General features: G+C 45.4%; 1 protein-coding gene across 1 annotated transcript in view; it reads right to left on the bottom strand.

Annotated features, from left to right (window-relative positions):
* Nucleotides 1-19,480, bottom strand: part of LOC138207688 (junctional adhesion molecule 3B-like) — a 35,039-nt gene extending 15,559 nt beyond the window's left edge. The window contains exon 1 of the mRNA XM_069165111.1: nt 19,374-19,480. Within this exon, the coding sequence (XP_069021212.1) occupies nt 19,374-19,422 (49 nt within the window). The 5' untranslated portion in view covers nt 19,423-19,480. The remainder of the gene's footprint in view (nt 1-19,373) is intronic.
* Between the last annotated feature and the right edge of the window lie 457 nt (nt 19,481-19,937).

Genomic DNA, 19,937 nt, shown 5'->3' on the forward strand with positions numbered 1-19,937 from the left:
TGTACTGGACTGTGTGACTCTGACTGAGATGTCAATCTGAGAGGAAAATGTCTCAAAAATAGCCAAAACTGTGTAAAAAGGAAAATGTAGAGTTGTTAAAACACAAATAAGACAAAACTACCATAGAAATGTGTCAGATGTTTCTTCAGCTGTTAAACAAATGTCAGTGGCGACATGCATGGCTGGACACGGAGCAGCACACTTCAAGTCTATGCAAAACATGCAGCTATATTAAACCCACGTACTGTATGAAGGTTTCCTTCCATCCTCCCATTTCTACCTTTGATGGTGAACGTAAATCACTGCCAGAACCTCCGGACATTCACAGGACTATCGAAATGATCTTAAAGGAATAGTCCCACATTTTAAGAAGTCTTTGCTCTCTGGCTGAGAGGTAGATGGGTTGTACAGTGAATATGAAACCACAGTCAGCAGACAACTAGCTTAGTTCTGCCGAACCATAACAAAATCTGCCTCCCGGCACCGTTGACGCCGAGTAATCACCACTTTAAATATTTCATTTGTTTAAGCTGCCGCTTTCTTCAACACTTATGGTCAGCTCAGATATTCGACTGCTCACTGGATCTTCCTGTTCCCCCAACAGATCTCAGAGTTGCACTGATCTTTTTCATGTAACTATCAGCAAGTAAGCAAAGACACACGTTTCTTAAAATGCTGAACTTCTCCTTTTAGTGTAGCATGCAGCGTTGAGGATGGATCAGTCCAGTCACATTGCCTTTGACGGTGGCCAAGTGGCTTCAGCAGAATCATAATGTTGAGAGATGAAAGTGGCCGGGCGGCTCAGAGTGTGTTCAGAATGCTGATTGGTCATCAGTTGTTATAAGCACAGGCCCGAAGTGAAGAGGAGAGGATGAAGAGGAGGAAGAGGAGGAGGAGACACATCCACATATGTGCATCATGGTGCTTCCTCAGACAATATGAGACAGAAGTGGCACCGTCCTGATCACGTGCACACGCTGCACTTTGTACATGCAACATGTTGGAGAAGCTCTGTTACGTTCGGTAAAAACAAACAAGGTGCTTTCAAATCAGATGTGTACTACATGTGTGGTTGACTGGAGCACTGCTGCAGAGCAGTCCAACATATAACGTAAAGGTCATTGCATTTATTTACATATTTCGGTCATTTTAAGGGCTAGCCATGTACGCCACATCTTGTTTTTTGACTGACATGAAGTGAGGGGGGAAGAGAGGAGGGGACTGACATGCAGTAAAGGTCCCGAGGGCACGGACCTGACAGGACTCACACGCGTGTGCCCGCATGACACGCGTGCTAATAACTGCGGATATATCGGGATGTGATGCAGGAATCAGCTGTGATTTAAAAAACACGAGAATATTTGTTGTTGAACAGACAAACAACTAGCAGCATCTTGTGGATGAGTTCTGCCGTTTATTTTTGATAAGTGGTACATTGTGACTCTTCAATTATGAAGCAGGAATTTGAATATCTGTGAAACAATTAGTGAACTCCTTTCATCTGTCTTAACAGGGTGTGATTTTGGTACGCAAATATGTGACTATCAACATCACTGAGCTCCTGTTCTCTGATGTAACTTCATTATTGTTATTGCCAACAGTTTGTGGCACAGTGGTTGTAAAAGTCAGACTGTTTCAGTTCATCTGCGCCTCGCTGGGATGAACAATCCCGGCACGATTCAACCCACAAGAAGGTGCGTGAATTAGGAAGCGTCGGATTCTATTGTTTTCATCAACGCAGTTCACAACCGAAACATTTCCGCCTCCTAGTTTTCATTTCAAGCCTTCTCTCTTCATGCAGCGCCGCACCACACGACAGACATCCAGAGTACAGCGCTTAAGTGTTAAGATATCCGTCGGAGTTTTGTCGAGAGCTGGAGGTGGAACGAAACTCTGCGCTTCATCTGTGGCTGTGGTTCAAACTTGGCCTGAAAAAGGTCACTTTTACTGTCCAAACACTGCATTTGAGCTGTAGGAGGACTCACAACTGAACAAAGTCATCCTGCTGAAGTGTTGAACTCAGACTGCTGTCTTTTTTTTCCCACCAACATTTCCACCCCTGTTGGATAAACTCATTCTGTCGGACTGAAGTTGTCTCCCGGTATCAGGGGTTCATTCAAATGCATCCCATCTTTTCCAGGTGTCCTGGTTCAGCTTCCCTACGAGGCCTCCTTGTGTATTCATTTATTCTGCATTTCCATACGAGGCTGCTGCGGGCTCTGATCTGTGAGGCCGATGAGGCCGCAGCAGCCAATGTGCTGGTGAGCCCTCTGATCCGAGAGGGTCAAAGACTTGGCCTGAGCCAATGAGAGGGTGGAGGGGGGTGTGGGGTGGGGAAGGAGCCGATGGTGTCACTGAATGCCTGGGAACCTGTCACTTTGTGTCAGCGTTAGCGTCTACATCTGGCCTGCTCTCACTTTAACCCCGAGCTAAGTATGACTAGCTCACAGGACCGGACCACAGAGGAGGAAAAGCAACTTTCCTCTTCCACCTTCCACTGCAGCGAGCCATCGCTTCACATCTGGGACTCCACAGTCACTACGGGGGTATTCAGTAAACCTGCACATTTCTAAAAATACTTCATATTCTCACAAGGCCCAGGTTTCACCTTTTAATCTCTTCAATCAGTAACTTTACTTCATCCGTTTCCCCTTCAGACCTTTATTTGTAATGAAGTGAAAACTACATCTTCAACCCGTGTTTTACCGGGCCGTCCAGCGGGGGAGGACGCTGTCGATGGACCAGGAAAGAGGAACTCACGCTGAGCTCAGCGCAGCTGTTGTCCGCTCACCTTTCCAACGAATTTCATTTGAACAAGACGAAACAGCTCTTTTGTATTGACAGTATTCAGCATTTGAGTGCCTCAACTGTTCCAGTAAGAGTTATGTCCGTTTCTAAATATTTTCAGTTTTGGCAACCTCATATATGATCAACATCTCCCATTCTGTCCCTCAGTTATGGAATATTGAATTATGGACAGAGAAGTGTTGTTGCGGTCACAGTGACCGTTCACATTCATCACTTCATTTTATTCTAGGAGATATTTGTGTGAAATGGTGTCATAATTAGTGTAATAGTGTTCACAAACGTATTTTGAGAGGTCACAGTTACCTATGACGTTTGACCACCAAATTCCAGTCAGATCATCCTTCCAACTGAGTGTCGGTGCCAAATTTGAAGAAATTCCCTCAATGATTTCCTGAGATATCGAGCCCTTGACCTCTGACCATCAAAATCTGGTCACTTCATCCTTGAGTCTGAGTGAGGGTTTGTGCCAAATGTGAAGAAGGTCACTCAATGCATTCCTGAGATACCGCGTTGACAGCAAAAGGAAAGACGTGAGGTCACAGTGACCTTGAACTTTGACCATCAAAATCGAATGAGTGAACCGCGTTGCCAAGTTTGAAGAAATTGTCTCGATGCCTTCTTGAGATGACGAGAACATGAAGGACAGATGCCCTGACAAGATTGTTAAGTTATGTATTTATTCTACTTTCTCCGCTGCTCCGAAATCATACCGAACCGTGAAACCTGTGTACGGATACACTCCTAATGTTCAGATATGTAACAGACGAATGACTTAATGCAATAATATCTGCCTCAGCATGACTGACAAAGGTGCATACCTCATCTTTTTATGCTGTCATTTAAAATGCAACGGTCTTTTGTTGCACATTTTCTGACCACTGATGCTCACATAAAAACATTCTGTACTTTTACTATCAGTGTTTCTAAACATGAAGCTCTTACTGTGGTTGTTCGTGTCAATAAAGCATTTAGGAATAATTAATACTCAGGGAGTGATCTTCACTGATAACATTACTCATTCATGAAGTCATGTGAAACATCTTGGCCTCGAGATAATCAAATGGTTGTTCTATAAAAATAGTCCAGTTGTTTGGTGTCACACTGGCGCTTCACTTGGTCCCAGCAGCCTCGCATGCCAATGGAGACCTTTGTGTTGTGACACAGTTTCAGGCTCTGGGAGTGAATGAATGCTTAATTAAACAGAACAATGGTCTGTGGGTATTGTGAGTGAGGCCACAATAACCATCAAACACACACAATGTGGAAGAGCAGACCTAAATATACTGGCCGTCGTCATGGAAAACATGATGCGCCACAGAGTTATATTTAATATGCGGTGTTATTCTGGTGCTGCGACCCCCTCCTTTCTGTCTCAACATGAAGTCTTAGCAACATTATTACATCTGTCACATTGGTAAATATATTAATTTTGTTTCATGAAAGTAAAAACGAACAATAACTCAACACGGTCACAACTGTCTTGTAGAAATATGGTGTCATTTTTTTAAAGGGCAAAGTATTAACTTCCAAAAAATGATTTATACTTCACGGCGATACAAGACTGAACTCCTGTGATGTCAGTGAGACTGTGGACGGTCACAGGTAGCATCGTCCAATCAGGAGCTGCCCCTCGCTGAAGTGAGAACAGGTGACCATTCAAATGCTCAGACACTATTTATAGCGGCTGTCAGCAACAGGCCGAACCCCCACAGCCTGCTAATTGGGACCCCTCGTAGGTAAGAAGAGGAAGCAGCAGTAGCTCTCCCTGCCTTTCAGAAACACCCGGGGAAACCTCGTCCATACTTTATGATGAAATAATTGGCTGCTCATTTTTCTGGCCCAGGTCAACCTCTTGAGGGAGACAGTGAGAACGCCTTGTCAAAACAGATCGAAGCACGAGGCCAGGAGGCAGAGCGGGCCTCCCCCGGTGCAGCATCTCTGTTATGCGAACAATCTGACATGCCACACATGTTGGATGTCCGAGTGAATTTTGGGGAGCTCCGTGGCGTCAGTTTAAAGGAGACCTAACAGAAGGGGTTGCGGGCCAATTCAACTCCTTGCAACAGTTTTTCAGACCGCAGTCTCAGTCGAATCTCCTGCTTGAATTGGAGCTGCTACCGCAAAAATCTGTGTTAAATTGTGCCACACTGAGTGCCAGAATTAGCTCCTCACCACACTCTGCACAGATGGCATCAACGGCGCTCATTGCAAATGCTTCACATTCTCGTCCAGCCTGCCTGACCCCTTCCTTAATCCTAATTAGGAATGCAATTTCCACGCAGGCCTTTTTCAACCATGATGAAAATAAACATTTGTATGGCTACAGCGCTGGCTTACGGGTAGCATTAGTTTGTGATTCTGGGAGTCCGCTGATTGTGACGACATTTTAAACCGATCACCAGAGCTCGGTATTATAAATGAGTACTGCTACTGTGCACTAACCTATATCCTCCCCGCGAGTCAACAATGAACTGGTCAGATAATAATACATGGTGCTAAATCCCTGGATAACATCCTGCTGCCGGGCCTTTCTACCACACACACCAAAAACCTCCCCCACCCGGTGTACTTACACCCACACAGGCATTCGATTCTCTATAGAAATATTCACCCTTCCTAAAGCTTTTCATCAGCACGCCACTAAGGATTAACCAATAATTCCCCTGCAACATATAAAGATCTGGAAACACTCACGTCTACAGATATCGGGCTAATCTGACTGCGAGGATATGAACACAGGTCTTTTTTTTTTTGACCAGCCAGCAGTTCTTCCACCTAATAACGCCCTATTTGGCCCGCAGTGACAGAGAGATGGGGGCAGCTGAGCCACTCTGCCACAGCCTGCACAGATAAGCACTCATTGTTAAGTGCGTGGACGGTGAGCCGAGCCGACCACGATGAGCTAAGGCTCAACTGACAACTGAACAATAACACAACACCGCACAGCAGAGACATGTTGACTTAGCAGGTCCAAAAGGTTTAATCTGCCTCACTTCCTGCGCGCTCCAAGGATGCAAACTGTGGCCTGAAAAGGGCTCAACTCAAAGGCGATGCAGCCTCACCAACTTTTTATAAGCGCTGACTCTTATTTTTGAATACATTATTGAGATGTGTACTTTCCCAACCAACACGTCTTTACATCAGATAGCAGTGTTTTGTTTATTATACAGGGCGTCGGTGTCACGGCAAAGCGTGAAATAGACCCGTCTGTCCACTCTGGCAGAACGTGAGATAGCTACGCTTGCCGCTGTCTACGCGTGAAAGTTACACGTTTTCCTGCTTTGAGCCATTATGAGCCAAAACACATGGTTGGGTTCGGAAACAAAAAACAACCCGAGAAAAACGTCGTCACCTCCTGGATTCGAACCTCATCGTCCAGCACGGACCTCTGTGACTCCACCAAACCATTTCCTTTGTACTTAGTCTCAAAACCTCTGTTGTGGGACCTTGGTCACATGATCCCGTGTCATATGACATTTACGCTCATGTAAGTTTCATGCTTTCAAAGCCTACACAAGCCTTTATGCCTACACATCCCAACGCGTGTCTATTTCACGTTTTGCCGTGATACTGGGTTGGAGGATCAACTCATCCAGGCTCACTGCAAATATATAACACTAACCAACGCAGCATCAGTGCAAACAGCCAAATGCACTCATGTCTTGAACGTTGCGGTTGCACTTTCGTGGCACTGTGGAGCGTAATGTGTGAGTTGGCAGCAGGAAGCTTATAAAGTCTTTATAACGGGGCCTCCCGGCAGAGTTCAGCTCAGTCATCAAGATGCTATCAACTCTGAAAGAGCAGATCCAGGACAAAATCACAGTATTTCAAAAGTCTACTGTGAGAACAATAGCTTCCCACAGCCCAGCCTATTAACTGGGCTTTGTTTCCCCTCTTGAACAAAAGCCATGTTGTGTAGGGGAGGACTGAAAACGGGATATGGGGAAATCATGGCACTTAGATTGACATGATGTATGTCGGATCACTGATAGAGACCTTTTTTCACAGTTTACCAGAAATAAAATGTGTTCTTGGGGCTCCAAGTTATTTCACAACACTTTGCTGGGTTTGATGACTCGGTCCTCCACTAATGGTTTTGTGTTTTACGGACCATCCACATGTCTGATTGCTACACTGCTGCATAACTTCAGGACTCGGCAAGCCTTCTAAAATGGGGCGATCAATCCCGATGGACAAACCCCAAACACCGTTAAAGGATTTGAAAGTGTAATCAGCATATGATTGCCGCCCACGTTTTAAATCTCTAATACGAGGCAGAAGGGAGCGCCTGCAGACTTTAAGAAAAGCTGAAGTCAGAAGAGTCAACGGTCAAACAAAAAGATTTACTCTTTGACAAAGATTTCCTTTCCAGCAACCCCTCACAGGCTGTGGCAACTGGCCTGCATGTTGTTTAACGCTGTGGGAAGCATTTCTGACTGTTTCATTGTTCCTTAGTAAGCACTAATGTGCAGTAAAGAAGAAGGAAGAGGAGGAAGAGGAGTGCAGAATGTGTGCGTGACTGCGTAGGGACGACTGGTCACAGGTGAAGGAGCTCTGGCAGGCAGGCGTGGTCGAGGGGTCGGAGGGCGCTCGCTGTCAAAAAGCATTTTTGGACTTTACGTGGAGAAAGTAAAGACACAACAGCAAGATCATGAAGAAGAAAACAACTTTCTCCTCGTTTTATCGGAGCCTCTTTGGAAAGCTCTTTCTGGTTGATCCGCAAACTTACTGAATGATGCTCATTACACAACAAGTAATTCATAACTTTCATTGAATCACTTTAACTACATATTATAACATTGGACAATTTCTACAACAAAAAGTATTTCGATTTGTGTTTCTTCCCATCTGAAATGATTTCAAATTAAAAGGGTGGAGACGCCCGCTCTCATCGACCACATTCTGAAACAGACTAATTCCATTCTGCTTGACACATAACTGGGAATAAATCACGACTGCAACTCATTTCAGAAGAGAGAGTTGTTTATGAACATTATGTGCCCTCCGCGGGAAAAAACGAAATATTAAGACATCAAAGTGCGCAACCCGAGCAAGAATTTGCCAACAAGCAGCTCGCTCAGACAACAAATGTGCGTAAAGGCGTACTCTAGACTCAAATAGTTTGCACAGGCTGGCCGAGCTGAGAGACAGGGAATGCTGCTCAACCAACAGCTGGGGGGGAAACCATGTGAGGCTGCTGACTGGAGCCACACTTCCATCACCTGCTCGCGGAGGAATCCTTGATGGGTTTCCGTGGGAAATACCAGACAAAGGCATCGGACGGCCGAGCGACCGCTCGTTTCCCGTGCCAGCCATTCTGTTTCCAGGCTGAACCGCGCCGCCGTGCACGCAGTCACACAGGAAGTCAAGGTGTGTGGTACACGGCGACGGTACGACCTACTGCTGCGGGAAACAATGGCTAAGTTCCAAAGAGCTTTCATGGTAAGAATAGAGGACAGCTGGCGACCTCAGTCACCTGCTGTCTTTGCTTGCGTCAAACATAACTACTCACCGAGTACGGCACACATTCAATATTACATCTATCGAACAGAAACTTCTGATCTTTCCCACAATCACGACACAGTCGAAAACCCCGCTTACTAGGATAAGAAGAAAAATAATTTTTTTAAATTCAATCTCTTCCCCCCCATAGGTAAGAAGGCAGAAATGTTTTCCCAAACAGATTATAATGCACTTCTGGTGTTTACACGTAAATGCAAAAACAAAAGCCCGCACCCATCTGGCGCTGGATTCAGCCTTGAAATCCAAACCCAGAGGAATTTATTTCTGTCTTACTTTTGATTGCCACAAATAGTTCAGACTTGTACATGCAGTGACAACGTGGAAGGATTCAGCTGCGTGCGAAAAGCAAACTGTTTACTAATTACAAGTGAGCATTAGTCACAGCGTGGAAGATATTCCATCAATTAGAGTGTGGAGTCACTCGTCTGCCTCCAGTGAGGGAAACCCAGACTGCACTGAGTTGTGAGGAAGTGTGCTCGGCAGGCCCGGCCCTGATAAGCCATGACTACAACTGATTGGCAAGGCGCCAGGCTCAATCTGCTTAAATGCATCTATCTCCACACGGAGAGGAAAACAGTGTATTAAAGCAGACAGCAGTGATTAGGACTCAGTGAAGAGGACCGTTGCGGTCAGATGTGACTGGGACCGGTGGGTTAGAGACTAACACATCGCAGCAGAGCTCATCCCTCTCTGGAGCCCAGCTCGTCTCAGTGAACCAAATTACCACGCTAGCAAACGCCCCAAAGGAAGCTGCCCACAGATGTGAGCACTGATGATCTGGAGTGTTGATGATCTGAGATAAAACTGTACAGTCACTCAGTTCTGCATGAACGAGCCGGTGCGAGGCAAAGACGGGGAAGGGGGAGTGTGTGTGTGGGGGGGGATTCATTACACCCGAGCGCTGGGCTGGCTGGACGGAGGCCGTTTTAGGAGGCTCGTCAGCACAGAGATACAGATTCCCTCTGAAAGTGTGCTGGAAAGCTCACGAAACCATAAGATCATTGTTCCGGCTCAAACCAGATCGGGCCGGAGCGGACGGCTGCGAGGGAGCGCCAGGTTGAACTTTGGGGCGGGGTGAGACCGGAGGCGTGCCGGGTTGGTGGTCCGCTGTATGTTTTTCCCTTTGTTCACCTCCCACCAAAGGCAAACACACATTCTGAGGCGGGCCGTAAACTTTACCCCTGCCGACTAAATGGCTTTTGTTCTCGTGTTTTCTACTGTTGTTTTTATATTTTCTCAATAAATAATTTGTTGGCTCTTTGCTTTTGTATGTTGAATATTTTAGAAAGCACACATCTGTGCTCTCTGTATTCTAGGTTCAAGAGAATAGCGATGAGAAGTGGGTTTGCTTTTCAGTATGAGCGAGGCGAGCAGGATTCTGCAACTAAAGATGGAAATTAGTCTGGCACTTGAAGAACAAGGTGAAAATGTAAATTAAAAAGTCTGGTTGCAAGTTTGAGATAGAATGGAGCTTTTTTTTTTATTGAGGTATATGAGCTACTTGGGCTTGTTATTGTCTGAATAATACAAGAATAAAGTCGTATTACTGTAATCTTACATTACTCTATGTGTTTGTTCTTGTTTAAACTGAATTAGTGCCTTGAGAATAGTCGAGAACAATTTGAAGTCTGGAAAATCCGTTATAATTATGTGCTGTGGTCCTGAAAAGAAACATTTTAAATGACCATTTTCAGCTCAGATAATGACCGTTGTACAAATATACCAATCTCACTCATAAAGTGGGGCAGCCTTGTGAAAGGAAATGGCAGCGTAGATAGCATGATCATTTTGGGAACGGCTCTGCTCTTTCACAGGATGTGAGCTTTAATGTTGAGAAACAGACAATTCAGTTAAATTACTGTCTTAACTGAAAATAAATAATACAGGAAATCCCTCATCTCAAAAGGGCTGCTCGGTATCCACCGGCTCATCCTCTGCTTCTAATGTCTTCCTTTTCCTTGTTTTCCCTCATTTAGCTTCATTTTACATTTCATGCTCCTCTGAGTGTTTGGTGGACGGCCTCGTTCATGTCGACAGTTAACTGAAGTCTGCAGCTAAAATCACAGAACAGTCTGAACTTAAAACTGAAGTCTGTGATCAGCTTTGAGGCTGTTTTAGAGTGACCTGTTACAATCATGACAAACAGCTGAGTCACGGTGAAATCCACCCAAACTGCTTCCTCCTCTTTCCCCTCCGTGACGCTCTGTGACACAGAAACTGAGCAGAGCCTCATGTAAAGCCCCCTCGACTGGAGCTCAGACAGGGGCCAGCCGCCATATTACAAACTCGTCACCTATGTCTGGCATGCTGACAAATATCTGAGGCACTCACTTACCCAAAGTATGCTCTCACACACATGCGGCAACGGCGCTGTGTATGCCGAGCCTTTACCGCAGCATGATTCACAGCAGAGCCTAAAGAGCGTGGACGGTCCGGTCGCTCCTGATCTTATCTGACAGAATCAGGAAAATCCATTAATGCGCCCGGATATCAACCGTTTCAGCTCCCTTTAAGTATTCATTGTTCTTCCACACAGACACACTGTGAGTGAAGGCAGCTCATGAGGAAGTTTTAGCAGATACAGAGAAGCAGAACTCCAATGAAGGTCGCCATGACCATCTTGTTGTCTGGACGTTTTCACCATTTGACCCCAGAGTAAAACACTGATCCCGTTCACACTGATACTATTTCAGTTGCTTTATTATCTAAGTGCTCTGAAACAGCCTAACAGTGCTATCACTTCCAGTTCAGTCTCAACATATTTACCACGAAGGAGCCCAGAAGGGATATTCCTCACACCATATGGCCAGATGGTCTGGTTACAATCTGCCAACTCTGTCTGTCCACTCAGCTGAATGTAAACTGGACTTCTGTCAGTACTGGTGGGTGTTCAGCAGCAGCAGACATATTGATCACCACTATAATGCAGCTTCTGGAAGCAGCATGAAAAATGTTTGCTTGTATGTCTGTCTGTTCTCATTTCCTGGTTTAAAGAAATAGTTTGATATTTGCTCCATAGGAGAGTCTCTCGTGTGGGTTGGGTAAATAAAACTACAGCAAGTAGTTGATCTTAGAATGAAGACTGGAAATCACTGTAGTACCGAGGTCACAAAATCCAACAACCAGCATCTTTAAAATCCACTAATCAACCCATCAGATCTTGTTTGTTTAATCCCATTTACCAGGGGTTATCTGCCAAACCATTTTTGGGCTCTGGCCATTTGCCAGGCAACACCAGGAAGTGACTGCTCCCATCCATCATATTAACCTGAGTAAAATGGAGAATTGCTGTTTTAACACTTCTGTGTTACCTTTGCTGAGAGCCTGGCTGACTGTCTCCAGTGTTTGTGCAGGTAAAGACAGATATGGGATTGATTCTGATCCTCTCTGATCCTCGAGTCAATACGTTTATTTCCCAAACTTTTCAACTACTGCTTTAACAGGAAAAAACAATAAATCTTCTGGGTCAAATAAGAAAAATGTCCTGTGCTGCAAAGTGTCTTGTGATTTGTCATCGATAGTAACGTCTGAATACCGTCAGGTTGGAAATACTCCAGAGAAGACTAACGTCGCTGCAGAAAACTGACCTTAGCCAAAATCTAATTTGTGATGTATTTTTGCAGTCAGCAGTGTGCTGCATTATTTTAAGATGAACTTGAGATGGTGTTATAATCACTGCAGATAAGTGGATGCTGAGCTTTTACCTCGTCGCAACTTAAAACGTGAACGTCTCACCGAAACCATGAAGCTTCACAACGAATTCTTTCACAGAGAAATCCACCGCATCAACATTATTACTCTTATATTCAAACACACATGCGCGCGCACACACACACACACACACACACGCACACACACACACACACACACACACACACACACACACACACACACACACACACACACACACACAAATTAATCATCACTAATAACTCATTTGGATGAGCACCAAGATTTCTGTGTCATGCACCCCGAGCACTCTGAAATCACCTCTCTGCAGACGACCCTGCCAACTCGGGAACTACCGAGTGTCTCTGTGATGAGATGAGGACTCGGATGATGCTCTCACAAAGATTTCTAACCACTGCGAAGATGATTAGTTTGTCTTTTTCAATTACAAAGATGTTTTAGGATGTTTTTAGTCGGGCTGCTCCTGACCAGAGATTCTCCTCGTCCTCTAACAGTCATCAGCAGTTGAATATGTCATCGCGTGTTTTTGATATGAATTAAAATAAGTAAATATATATTTTGTTTTTGGTGGATTGGAACATCGTTTAAGGCCTGACAAATGATGTAATAACAGATGATTGACAGCCTGCAGCCTCCGGTGTGTGTGCTTCAGAGCGACTGGAAGGTGGAAGGTAAGAACAAGTCAGAAACCCTTTCCACATCCAGGCCTCCTGACACTGGTGGTCTTTACTGTACTTAGCTGCTAACTAGCCTTCACTGTCCAACTCTGCAGTGACGAGGAGACGCCGGCGTAACGTTACCCGAACCGGGCCTTTATTCCCTTTTCTGTGGCAGTGACCTCGATGCACTACATTTGGGCTTATCTCGACACTTTACATCTGATTACAGAAACTCAATCACTGCTGACGGCGTGCATTTCACAGCAGCTGCTAATGTTACTTCTCAAATGCGAGAATCGCTCTCTTCCCCCGAGAAGAGCTCGGCGGACGGTCGTTACCCACGAAGCCGCCTTTCCGAAGCGAAGGCTCGGCCAGTAACAAACGTCTCTGTCAGTTATTTATAACGTCTCTCACAAGGCACAGTTTTCTTTTTCTTTCCGTGACTAAATGACAAATGAAACTTTGAGACTTTTTTCGTCAGTCGTCTATTTGAGGGCAGCCCTGGTTTTCAGGATGTTGTCAGTCTGAAGCTACGCTGAATGCATCGCTCTGAAAACGGCCAACTTGCCAGCGTGTAATAAATAATTTTCTCATATTTATTTTTAAGTTGAGAACATCAAGGTCCAGGTCTTGCTCGCTGACTGAGCCCCATCTGTCATTTCCACGATGTGCTGTTCGCAGCCCATTTTGCGCTGCCTCCCAGGAGAGCCCACTAACTCACGTCAAGTCCTCTACCTGACATTTAGTGTCTCTGCTAGACTGACTGCATCTCTCCCAAACCGTTAACACCACCTTCTGACAAACACATTCCTTTCAATCTTGGATGCGGCAGCATATTCTGGATTTTCTTCTTCTTTTCTTTCAACGTTGTGATGTTGTGTGCTTTTAATTGAAGATGCCATATGTCTGGCAGGTGCCTCCACACCCCCGCGCCGCCTCCACAGTAGCATCATGCCGGCCTGACATGAGCCTGGAGGTGGTGGACAGAGCTGTGGACCCCTCGCTGTAATTACAGGCTACCAGATGTAAGAAAAGGAAATGAGCTTGGAGCACAACTGCTCCTGTTTAGAGGAGGTAATGATGTCTGGTGTTAAAGCCACGGCGTCGTTATCAATCACAGACACAGATCCTCAGATCACTACACAACTACCAAACAATCTGCACTTATAACAGCCAGAAATCATTTTTTCATCACCATAGCATAACAACATGTTCGACATCTCTGAGGGTCTCGTCTCCAAGGTAACAAGATATCTTCTTATTAATTATTATAATATCAGTTGATTTGAATTTGACTGGTTCTTCAATAACCCCGTGACGGACCGGTGACCGGTGACCTCTGCCCAGAGTCATCTGGGACAGGCTGCAGTCCACGCTGACCCTCCACAGGATGACGCCGGTAAAGATCATTTCTTGAATATGATCCAGGAAAAAAAGATTTGCAGATTTAAAAAGAAACTCCAGATCATTTCTTGAATATAATCCAGAAAAAAAGATTTACAGCAACCAGAGATTTAAAAGAAACTCCAGATCACAGATCATTTCTTTTCCTTTTTTTTTTTAATCCCACAGCATCCTGAGCTCTTTTTGCTTTATTTATTTTCCTTATCAGACTCAGCCCAGTCTCAGGACACTTGAAAGCCTGTCTCCTGTCCTTCTCCCATTCAAAATGTGACAGCACAGCTTTTAGCTTCAGAGTTGATTTTAATATTTTAGTTATATAGCAGCGCCCTGCCATTATTACCGATTTAAATCCCTGTGGGACCCGACACCATCAGAGTGAGCTGTTATTTCATTTCCATTGTTGTTATTATAATTTGTATTGAAATGAACGAGCAGGGACACTGTGGAGCTGCTGTATAGAAGTTTTGACCACAGTCGCGATCCCAGTGCATGTTTTTAATGGTGGGCCGATGGGTACGAATGAACTGTGATCAAACACCTGGGGTCGTCGGATGACTCTGCCTCGTGGCTATTTTCAGACAGTAATTGCCCTTTTGTTACAGCCTGGTAAACAAAGGATGAATCTGGAGCGATTATCTGGTTATGACTCTCAGCAGGAGAGCAGCCTCCAGCTTTTTCCTTTCAGAGCGACAGCGGCTCAGCCACATGTAGTTCATTGCCTCTGCCATGTCACTAATGAAACCCCTAATTATTTCACTAAGCTGACAGCGTCCCGATGTTTGATCGATGGCGGTCTCTTTTGACCTATTGACGTGCTCCATCAGTATCCCGTGGACACACAAGCAGAAGAAGTGCTGTGGCGCTTCCTCCCTCCGGGGACCATGTGACCACGGATAAAGATCATCAAACAGGAAGCTGCTCTTGTGCTGCCCTGAGCTCAGGCAGCCAGTTAGGAGGAATCTTGGAGAATATCCCGTTCGATCTAGAGTCTAAATAATACGCTCTTCTCAAAACAAACAAACAAACAATCTACCCTGCCGTCATTTCTCAGAGCTCATTGCCCCAGGACCGACTTCTTTCTCTCATGAATCTCTCTGTTGTCCAAACCTCTGGCTGTAAATTTGAACCAACTGTTCAACGACAAACATTTCACTTTTCACGTCGAGGCCATTGCAATATTTTGGTTTGCACTGCCCGGAGGCCGGCTCTAGTTTATGACCGATGGTTCTTTCACATGCTCTTATTGACATTTGAAGCATGCACATGCCTTTGCCATTTCTGGAACACGAGCACGTTCGCGTTTGCCTTTTCAACCTCATCTGCGCTGGTCGGCTGCGACAGAAATAACCGATAAACGCTGCTGAATCCTCCTCTGAGTCACAATAAATGAATTTCTGTCTCGGGAAACGTATCGACAAACCCAGCTTGTTTTCTGAAGACCTTCGACTTGCAACGCTGCTCAGCTTTCTTTCCTTTCTGCTGTGACCTCAGCCAGCTCATCAGCAGGGGTCCCTTTTATCTCCCAGGAAAACAGGTGGTTGTGATTGTTAGTCAGTGCACAGATGATGTGAAGCCTCCTGCCTGCATGTGTTTTCTATTAGGAATGCTGCGTATGCTAACACGCAGAGTCAGGTTTGGGAGGGGACGCAGCAGATATTTCGGGTTACGCCTGCAACGCTGCTCCAAACACCACCACCCACTCCTGCTCAGCTGTTTCGGGTCATTCCACAGTGAGAGCCATGTGGCGCTTCGTCCCGTGGAGGGACTGTTGTTGCATGTCAGACGCCACAGATTTGAATTTCACGACAAAATTGTGTAATTTTATGTGAAAAAAGTTATTACACAACGCCCAGTTAGGCAACGAGCACAAACAGAAAGCAGAGTTCCTCCCTGCAGCGGTGATAAAGGTGTTTTGCCACCGACACTTCTCACTCAGGGGTGTGGAGAGAGCAGCTCTCGACTTGGAACAAACAAACGCCGAGCAGCAGGGGACTCTTTCTTTCTGTTCGTCTGCCCCCGTTTTACTTTCTCTGCAGTGAAATGTCAGACTCTATGTGACTTGCCCACGGGGGCCATACATGCCATTCAGAGAGCGCTCCAAACATTTGCTCACAAGCTCCGGGTGGGTAGGAAAACATCTGACAGCAAGCGCCTCCGAGGGGAGCCGCGATCAGCGGCTACCTCGGGGTGCTCCGGCTCCCGCCGAGCCGAGCGGCTGCGCCACACATGCCAAACAAGAAGAAAAAGTGCCGACACTTGGCTCTCATTTAGACAAAGGTCTGAAGAGCGTGCTGCGTGACGTCATCCAGCGAGCACCTCCGTTATGTGCGTGTGAGCGGATGTTCAAAGCTCTCCGAGTGATGCGATGACTTATCAGCAGAGAACACTCAACAACAATCTAGTGGACAGCTTTCTGCCTTATCTTATCCATCCAGATAACGAGAGGACTCGAATTCAATCAGGCTATCGGCCATGACAGAAAACAAAGACAATGTCAAGTCATAAAAACGTCAGTTATCCAGGAAGAGAAATGGATTTCAGTGATGTTAGTCTGAAACAGCATTTACATGATCTGAGCCTCCTTTTCAGGTTTTTAGAATAATGAGGTTTTCGCGATCACATTCATCATGTTTGCTGTTATTGATCCATACAATTAAAATAAATGCAGCTGTAATGTCTGAAATGTACTGATGTCCACAGGTGTTTCTTGTAAGAGTAAAAGCAGTCGTCTTAAAGTTTAGATCTGCTCGGTACTAATCCACTCTGCGCATCTTCCAGCTCCCACATATCTTGGCTGTGCTGTTGGCAGGAAGGTTCTGGCACATGTCCTCTTCAAGTGCGTACCACTTTCTTTGTAACATTTGAAGTGAAATAGCTCAGGTAAAGCCAACGATGGAAAAGTCAACTCATTCCATTAGATCAGAGCGGAAAGTCCGCAGTGAGCATGTGTACTTAAAATAACAATGGGCCTCGTCTTTTCGCCGGGCTGACAGATGACTGGGCTGATATTTGCAGCTCTGTTCAGGCTGCGTGGCCATTAAGAGGATAGCTGCCCAAAGGACGCCACGACTAGAAAATAACAAGCACATTTCACAGATGCAGAAACTAACAGTGAGCGTGACCTACAAGAAAAAAGAAGCACAGCCAGTGACACGTTCGTTCCTCTCTGCATTTCGGACTCGCTTATGTGAAACATCAAAAACTGAATTAGGAGCAGAGCTTTTTTCAAAAATACAAGTAACATCTTAATTACAGTCAGCGCCTATTAGGAACCAGAGCCTATCAGCGCCAATTACTAATTCATAACACGGCCTGTGGCCAGCTCCAGTCTAGCCACATTTGTCCTGTTTCTAAAGACGATGATGGCTGGGAGCCAACCGACCACATGGCTAAGCCCTGTCCGGGCAAGACAAAAGAAATTCTTAATTCTTTACCAGCTCACTGACCCCCTCCCCCGTCCTCCACCTCCCCCGAAAATGTCAATTGTGCTGATAACATGCCCTGTCACAGCATTACTCAGGGGAACATCATGAGGAGGACTGACTTTGAAATGTATCGTTTGAAAAAAATTAATTAAAAAAAATAAAATCAGCACAGACCCTTGAGCTATGTCAAGAGAGACAGTGGTGAAAGCACAGCAACACATTTCAAACAGGCTCCACTGCTATTCCTAATTACAGCAAAGAGAAGAAGTCTATTCATACAGGTGAGAGATCACAGGAAAGGTTCTTATGGCCGTATTTCCCTTTGATCTGTATGTCTGTCCGCTCAACTCGCATCATCTACGTCCGAAGGGAAAAAACTAGCAGCCCATTTCATATCAAGCTGTTGTGGAGAAATTATTGCTAAAGCACAGCTATTCATGCAAGAACACAAAGAGAGTACAGACAAAAATATCTATTTTTCTTGAGTTTCTGAACCAAGTTTTTTTTGTTTTGTTTTGTTTTAAAGAATGGTCTCATCATTTAAAAGCAGGAATTCAGGCCATTAAACCCAACAGGGAGCTGCACAAGATATGATCTATATCAGGGATGCAGTGAAGGGCAAGTCATTATGAATACATTCCCTTTTTTAGGCCTAAAGGAAATCTACTTGAATTTACAAAGAGGAGGCATCTATATATATATATATAGTAGATTGTTGATATTAATTAATATATATATATATAAATTAATATATATAAATTTATATATATATATACACACATATATATTAGCAACATAGCACAGCAACAGGTGTTTTATGTTTCAACCATGTTATCTGGAAGAGTTACATAGAAATAACAATGTAACTTCGCTCTCGCGCGTGAGTGACGTATTGAGAAGGGTCTTCAGGGGCTCGCGCATGAATATTGAAACCTAATTGCTCCACTCGTACAGGTGTGCGTTTTCTCTCCCGGCTACGGCACCGATCGACCGAGGATAGGAGGTGTTTCAACGGGGGCTACTGAAACCAATTGATTTTCCGACGGTTTGAAAAGGTCCGGCGCAGCGGGTGGAGGCGGGGAGGGGGCCGGGACACTGGCTGGCCTGGCCGGCTCCTCCCGCGGTCAGCCTGCTTTTATTCCGCCGCAGGAAAAACCGTTATCTCGCATCACTACGTCTAACATCTCCGCCATCACCGCGGCGCCAAACCCGCGTTAAATAGTTAACGGCACGAGCTACGGACCCGCCTTAATTCATATTTAATTCACAAACGCGAAGTCTGCCTCCAAAACTTGAGGGAAACTTTTTCAGACTGCACACACACACACACACACACACACACACCCCGTGGTGGTCTGACTCCAACCAGACCCTGAACCAGACCCTGAACCAGACCCTGAACTGTGCCGGTCCATTTCGGAGAAGAAGCCCGGAGAAGTCGTCCCGCCGCGCGGACGAGCAGCTCCACGCCGACAGTTTGACTTCACAGCGGATTTGTTCCGGTGAAAACAGTGACGGAGAGTCAGCGATGGATTTGGGGAACAATAGCGGCTTAAAGCCGTCTCTCGGCTCGTACGTTCACACGTGTTGACAGCAAGTTGTATCAAAAATGGCGACTCTATGTGCATTTTCTCAGTAAAGCCGGTTTACTTCAGCTGGAAGCGCCCAGCTCGCTGTCAGTCTGCCGGAGTTCACCATAGTTGGTCCACACGGGGACTTGTGAGCCACAGGGGGTTTACAACCAACGCTGGTGTTGAGAAATCCGGGCGAAAAGGATGTAGAAGTGGACAGCACTGGGCTCGCGCCTTCCTCGAGGGGATAAGAGGAAGAAGAAGCTGCGGGTTATCATATTTTTCGTACTTACAGTGAGTTGTGAGGAGAGTCAGGAGGCAAGCCAGACGTGTTTTCGCCATCTTGGAGTCGTTGCAATACTCGGTTTGACTGGCCGTACATGCGCAAAGTAGCCTAAAGGAGCTTTGGTGGGGATGGAGAGAGAGAGAGAGGGAGGGAGAGGGAGGGAGGGAGGGAGGGAGAGGGCGGGGGGGGGGGGTATTATATTAGGTTTCCATAGCTACCGAAAGCATCACTCACACAGACAATAATTTATAGTTGACACGATGTGGGAGGCTTTTTTACTACTGTGGCCTTATACTGTAGGCAGGCAGCAGCTGGGGACTCGGACAGGAAACCACCAGCCTCCACTCTTTATACACTGTGGGATGGAAGTGAGATTAACAGTAAAGTATAAACTATTAAAAAACAAAAAACACATTCACACTTTTTATTATTAATAGAAAAAACAGGAAAAATGTCAAGAGGAAAAATCACAGTTATTAAAAAATTGTGTACCAGTAAAACCCATAAGTAGCCTATAATAAAAACATGAATCTGTACTCCAGGTCCATTTAACTTCCATAGAAATGTATAA

This window comes from Embiotoca jacksoni, unplaced genomic scaffold, assembly GCF_022577435.1.
Source record: "Embiotoca jacksoni isolate LCO1_2020_lvr unplaced genomic scaffold, fEmbJac1.0.p SCAF_33, whole genome shotgun sequence".
Lineage (NCBI taxonomy): Eukaryota > Metazoa > Chordata > Actinopteri > Embiotocidae > Embiotoca > Embiotoca jacksoni.